This window comes from Staurois parvus, unplaced genomic scaffold, assembly GCF_062004578.1.
Source record: "Staurois parvus isolate SC_StPar_1 unplaced genomic scaffold, SC_StPar_1.0 ptg002675l, whole genome shotgun sequence".
NCBI classification, from domain to species: domain Eukaryota; kingdom Metazoa; phylum Chordata; class Amphibia; order Anura; family Ranidae; genus Staurois; species Staurois parvus.
Window position 1 is genome coordinate 219,001 of NW_028320471.1, and position 6,000 is coordinate 225,000.

The following is a 6,000-nucleotide window of genomic DNA, read 5'->3' on the forward strand; positions in this document are numbered from 1 at the left end:
GCAGCGCCGAGTAGCAAAAAGAGGCGTGGTCATTAAGGGGGGTAAATCCTCTGGTGCTCAAGTGGTTAAGTGGCTATCAGGGGTCTAAATGGGTGGATTCACAGTATTAATATTCACAACCTTTTTCTTATCTTTAACTCAAATTATTAAATCAAACCATAAAACTAAATATAAATAAAGTCCCAAAAATAAATTTCCAAGTCCAACAAAATCTCTCAATCCTGTGTATCCCACTTCAATATTTCCATCACTCCTGACCTAGTGAATACCTCAAAAAAATAAAACTAAAATAGTGTATTACCTTCAAATAATAGGTACTGTATTTTTCGCTCCATAAGACGCACTTTTTTCCCCCAAAAAAGGGGAAAAAGCGGTATTTCCACCGCCGCCGTGTCAGAATACCGGGCCGGCCGCTCAGCTCTGCAGCGGGACCTCACCTGTTCCTCTATCCAGCGGCGCGCTGTCTTCCCGGCTTCTGTAGTATGGGTGCTCGGCTTGACAGCCGGGTGCCAAGTGCGCATGCGCAAGAAGCGGTGCTGTTTGTGAATGGTAAGGTGGCACCTGGGACACATGACAGATCCCAGAAGCCGCCGGACCAATCACAAAGCGCAGCGCTTCTCGTTCATGCGCACTTGGCACCCGGCTGTCAAGCCGAGCACCCATACTACAGAAGCCGGGAAGACAGCGCGCCGCTGGATAGAGGAACAGGTGAGGTCCCGCTGCAGAGCTGACACTAACCAAAGAACAACTCCGTGGAAGTAAGAGCGGGTACCTGTCAGATTCAGGTACCCGCCCCCCCCCCTCCTCAAAGGTCAGCAGTCATCTCCTGTACTGTGTCCACAGTCTCTGCTCATCTCCTGTACTATGTCCGCAGTCTCTGCTCATCTCCTGTACTATGTCCGCAGTCTCTGCTCATCTCCTGTACTATGTCCGCAGTCTCTGCTCATCTCCTGTACTATGTCCGCAGTCTCTGGTCATCTCCTGTACTGTGTCCGCAGTCTCTGGTCATCTCCTGTACTGTGTCCGCAGTCTCTGGTCATCCCCTGTACTGTGTCCGCAGTCTCTGGTCATCCCCTGTACTATGTCCGCAGTCTCCGGTCATCCCCTGTACTATGTCCGCAGTCTCCGGTCATCCCCTGTACTATGTCCGCAGTCTCCGGTCATCCCCTGTACTGTGTCCGCAGTCTCCGGTCATCCCCTGTACTATGTCTACAGTCTCTGGTCATCTCCTGTACTGTGTCCGCAGTCTCTGGTCATCCCCTGTACTGTGTCCGCAGTCTCTGGTCATCTCCTGTACTATGTCCGCAGTCTCTGGTCATCCCCTGTACTATGTCCGCAGTCTCTGGTCATCCCCTGTACTGTCTGCAGTCTCTGGTCATCTCCTGTACTGTCCGCAGTCTCTGGTCATCTCCTGTACTGTGTCCGCAGTCTCTGGTCATCTCCTGTACTGTGTCCGCAGTCTCTGGTCATCTCCTGTACTGTGTCCGCAGTCTCTGGTCATCTCCTGTACTGTGTCTGCAGTCTCTGGTCATCTCCTGTACTGTCTGCAGTCTCTGGTCATCTCCTGTACTGTGTCCGCAGTCTCTGGTCATCCCCTGTACTGTGTCCGCAGTCTCTGGTCATCTCCTGTACTATGTCCGCAGTCTCTGGTCATCCCCTGTACTATGTCCGCAGTCTCTGGTCATCCCCTGTACTGTCTGCAGTCTCTGGTCATCTCCTGTACTGTCCGCAGTCTCTGGTCATCTCCTGTACTGTGTCCGCAGTCTCTGGTCATCTCCTGTACTGTGTCCGCAGTCTCTGGTCATCTCCTGTACTGTGTCCGCAGTCTCTGGTCATCTCCTGTACTGTGTCCGCAGTCTCTGGTCATCTCCTGTACTGTGTCTGCAGTCTCTGGTCATCTCCTGTACTGTCTGCAGTCTCTGGTCATCTCCTGTACTGTCCGCAGTCTCTGGTCATCTCCTGTACTGTGTCCGCAGTCTCTGGTCATCTCCTGTACTGTCCGCAGTCTCTGGTCATCTCCTGTACTGTCCGCAGTCTCTGGTCATCTCCTGTACTATGTCCGCAGTCTCTGGTCTTCTCCTGTATAATGTCTGCAGTCCATTAGTTCAGAATATTTTTTTTCCCGTTTTCTGCCTCTAAAACCTAGGTGCGTCTTATGGAGCGAAAAATACGGTATATACCTTCAAAATAAATAAGTATGTACTTTAATCCGTGCAAAAACAAAATAAAGAGATTCACAGTATCTCTTTAAAATTTATCAAGTGTAAAATAATGAAAAAGATATTATTTCCAAAATTAATATCCATTTAAAATAGTCACTGAGGCCTGAGCATCATAAACACCAAAAGCAGCATAAACAGGTTCAGTGAATGTCGTGGTGAATGTGTGCACATGCTTGGCCTGCTTGTCCAGGTCATAGAAGGACAGCCGCCCGGCCTCGTAATCCAAGTATATCCCTAATTTTGGGTTGGGAGTGGACAGTCCAACATTGGTAGCCTGATGATTATGAATCATGACATGAACGTTTTGGCACATGTCCATACACCACGATTTATTGTTGTTGCCAAGCAAATGGCCATCGCCTCTCCGGTCTATGCTGTTGTAAGCAATGCCGACTCTCCACCTTCCAATTTGGCCAGTGGCCACTTCCCAGTAATGCCGCCCTGAAGAAAACCTGGCGGTGCTTAAAACTTGACTGTACTGAAAACGGTGTGGGGAATCCGGTTGACGAATATGGCCCAGAGCAGTTGCGGTTTTCAAGTCCGGTGAGACATAGACATAAGTACCAGACGTGTTTGTATCCAATGATATGTCTGTGATTTGCTGGAGATAAAACAATTTATGGGCTTTCATCCCAGCCATGAAAACCGGCATCCTACTCTGTAGCATCAAGATGATCTGCACTTCATCCAGGTCACCCAATAAAGGTGGATCTTGGACATCGCGTATGTCCTGTTTGCAAGTAGAACATTCCAAGAGGAACTGTAAAGGTTCTGTCACATTTTCAAGCCCCTGAATTCTTTTGATCTTCTTCGACATGTCATCCCTCAAACTTGCCAGCTTCTGTATTTGTTCCAGCACTGGCTGTGTCCGTTGTCCTCCCTGTTGGGTCACCTCATTCTCAAATTGCTTCTGTAGAAGATCCAGCTGTTGCTTGATTTTGTAAAACATAGAATCAATACGTTCCTTGACATTGCTGGCCTGTTTTTCCACTTTTGTCTTGTAGGCCTCCAGATTTATAACTCTTTTCTCAACCTGTTGGTCCTTTAAGGTTAGTTTTTCAAGGGCATCCCTTATTTCCTTTTTCATCTTCTCAGAAGCTTCAGCCAAAGGCTCCACTTGATGACCCTTGTGTTCTCCTATGAAGTAGCACGAGGCACAAACACAGGCCGAGTCTTGGAAGCAGTAATACTTCAAGGTTTTGTTGTGAATGGGACACTTCAGGGTCAAAGGCTTTTCTTGGTTGGAAGAAGAGGAGCAGTTGCTGGCCACCATGTTAGATAGAGCAATGTTCTTGTTGAGTTCAGGTCTTCCGTCAAATTTCTTTCGACACTCGGGACATTCGTAGTCACCATTGTGCTTGCACTGCCAGATCTTGTCGATACAGTCGTGGCAAAAGCTATGTCCGCATGATAGGGTGACTGGATTGTTGTAGATGCTTAGACAAATGGCGCAGTCCAGCTCACCTCTCACTCCTGCAGCTGCCATGATTTGAAAAAAAAAAAAAAAAAATTTAGAAATTTAGCTGAATACATTTTATAACTCAGGGTGTGCCGACATAGTCAGTGGACTTTGGATGCTGTACATGACTATTAAAAAGGAGCTGAGGTTAATCACTAACCAAATATTATTGCCACGGGTTATTGTTGTCACCTTTCACCCAAAACAGTCTATTGCGCTGGGGGCTGGCATGCTGTGTCTGCACAGTGTCTTGTACCTCTGAATGGCCAGACAAAGGATGAAAACTGACCACAGCTAACAAAGATCAGTTTCTGTACTGTGTGTGGTCAGTTTAGAACAAAGAAAAAACAGTCTATTGCACTTGGGGCTGGCATGCTGTGTCTGCATTGTCTTGTACCTCTGAATGGCCAGACAAAGGATGAAAACTGACCACAGCTAACAAAGATCAGTTTCTGTACTGTGTGTGGTCAGTTTAGAACAAAGAAAAAACAGTCTATTGCACTTGGGGCTGGCATGCTGTGTCTGCAGTGTCTTGTACCTCCGAATGGCCAGACAAAGGATGAAAACTGACCACAGCTAACAAAGATCAGTTTCTGTACTGTGTGTGGTCAGTTTAGAACAAAGAAAAAACAGTCTATTGCACTTGGGGCTGGCATGTTGTGTCTGCAGTGTCTTGTACCTTTGAATGGCCAGACAAAGGATGAAAACTGACCACAGCTAACAAAGATCAGTTTCTGTACTGTGTGTGGTCAGTTTAGAACAAAGAAAAAACAGTCTATTGCACTTGGGGCTGGCATGTTGTGTCTGCAGTGTCTTGTACCTTTGAATGGCCAGACAAAGGATGAAAACTGACCACAGCTAACAAAGATCAGTTTCTGTACTGTGTGTGGTCAGTTTAGAACAAAGAAAAAACAGTCTATTGCACTTGGGGCTGGCATGCTGTGTCTGCATTGTCTTGTACCTCTGAATGGCTAGACAAAGGAGGAAAACTGACCACAGCTAACAAAGATCAGTTTCTGTACTGTGTGTGGTCAGTTTAGAACAAAGAAGAGAGGTGACTGGCAGGATCAACTAGCTATACCAAATGGAAGAAATACATGAAAATGATAGACTATGATTTATAAAATACAGTATTTACAAAATTTTATAACAAAAACTAAGAAAAAAATTTTTTTTTTCAAAATTTTCAGTGGTTTTTGGTTTGTTTAAGAAAAAATAAAAAACCCCAAAGGTGATTAAATACCACCAAAATAAAGCTCTGTCACAAAAAATTATAAAAATTTAATATGGGTACAGTGTTGCATGACCGCGCAATTGTCATTCAAAGTGCAACAGCGCTGAAAGCTGGAAATTGGCCTGGGCATGAAGGGGGTATAAGTGCCCTGTAGGCAGGAAGGGGGTAGAAGGGTCCGGTGGGCAGGAAGGGGGAAGAAGTGCCCTGTAGGCAGGAAAGGGGAAGAAGTGCCCTGTAGGCAGGAAGGGGGGGAAGTGCCTGGTAGGCAGGAAGGGGGAAGAAGTGCCCGGTAGGCAGGAAGGGGGTAGAAGGGTCCGGTGGGCAGGAAGGGGGAAGAAGTGCCCTGTAGGCAGGAAGGGGGTAGAAGGGTCCGGTGGGCAGGAAGGGGGAAGAAGTGCCCTGTAGGCAGGAAAGGGGAAGAAGTGCCCTGTAGGCAGGAAGGGGGGGAAGTGCCTGGTAGGCAGGAAGGGGGAAGAAGTGCCCGGTAGGCAGGAAGGGGGTAGAAGTGCCCGGTAGGCAGGAAAGGGGTAGAAGTGCCCGGTAGGCAGGAAGGGGGTAGAAGTGCCCGGTAGGCAGGAAGGGGGTAGAAGTGCCCTGTAGGCAGGAAGGGGGTAGAAGCGCCCGGTAGGCAGGAAGGGGGTAGAAGTGCCCGGTAGGCAGAAAGGGGGTAGAAGTGTCCTGTAGGCAGGAAGGGGGTAGTAGTGCCCGGTAGGCAGGAAGGGGGTAGAAGTGCCCGGTAGGCTTGTGGTTAAGGTTGCCTTTATATATAGGAAATGCCATGACCTGTCCTCGGTGTCATTTGAGGTGATGGCCATGAGAAATCTGCGGTGCGAATGTAATATATCGGTTACGTTTGTCTTGGATGTTGACACATTCCTGCATTCATATTGAAATAACTAATGGAAGTAATTAGTCGGAATGAAACTTTCTCCGAATCTTAGCACACAATTGTATATTCGATACTTTTTATCCCTTTCAGTCATCCAGCTAAGCTACGAGAACACTAAACAAATAAGTGAGCGGCCTCCAATGTACATAAAGACGACCAATAAAAGGAATGGAGTGGAACTAAACCTACAAAACAC

The 6,000-nt window shown here is 47.4% G+C and overlaps 1 protein-coding gene across 1 annotated transcript; it reads right to left on the reverse strand.

Annotated features, from left to right (window-relative positions):
- Positions 1-2,295: 2,295 nt before the first annotated feature.
- Positions 2,296-3,708, reverse strand: LOC149429974 (E3 ubiquitin-protein ligase TRIM39-like). The gene has a single exon (XM_089666302.1). The coding sequence runs from the start codon at positions 3,706-3,708 to the stop codon at positions 2,296-2,298; it is 1,413 nt and encodes a 470-aa protein (XP_089522428.1).
- Between the last annotated feature and the right edge of the window lie 2,292 nt (positions 3,709-6,000).

Excerpts from the sequence above, each read along its gene's own strand:
- LOC149429974 (XM_089666302.1), bottom strand. The coding sequence starts at position 3,708 with ATGGCAGCTGCAGGAGTGAGAGGTGAGCTGGACTGCGCCATTTGTCTA.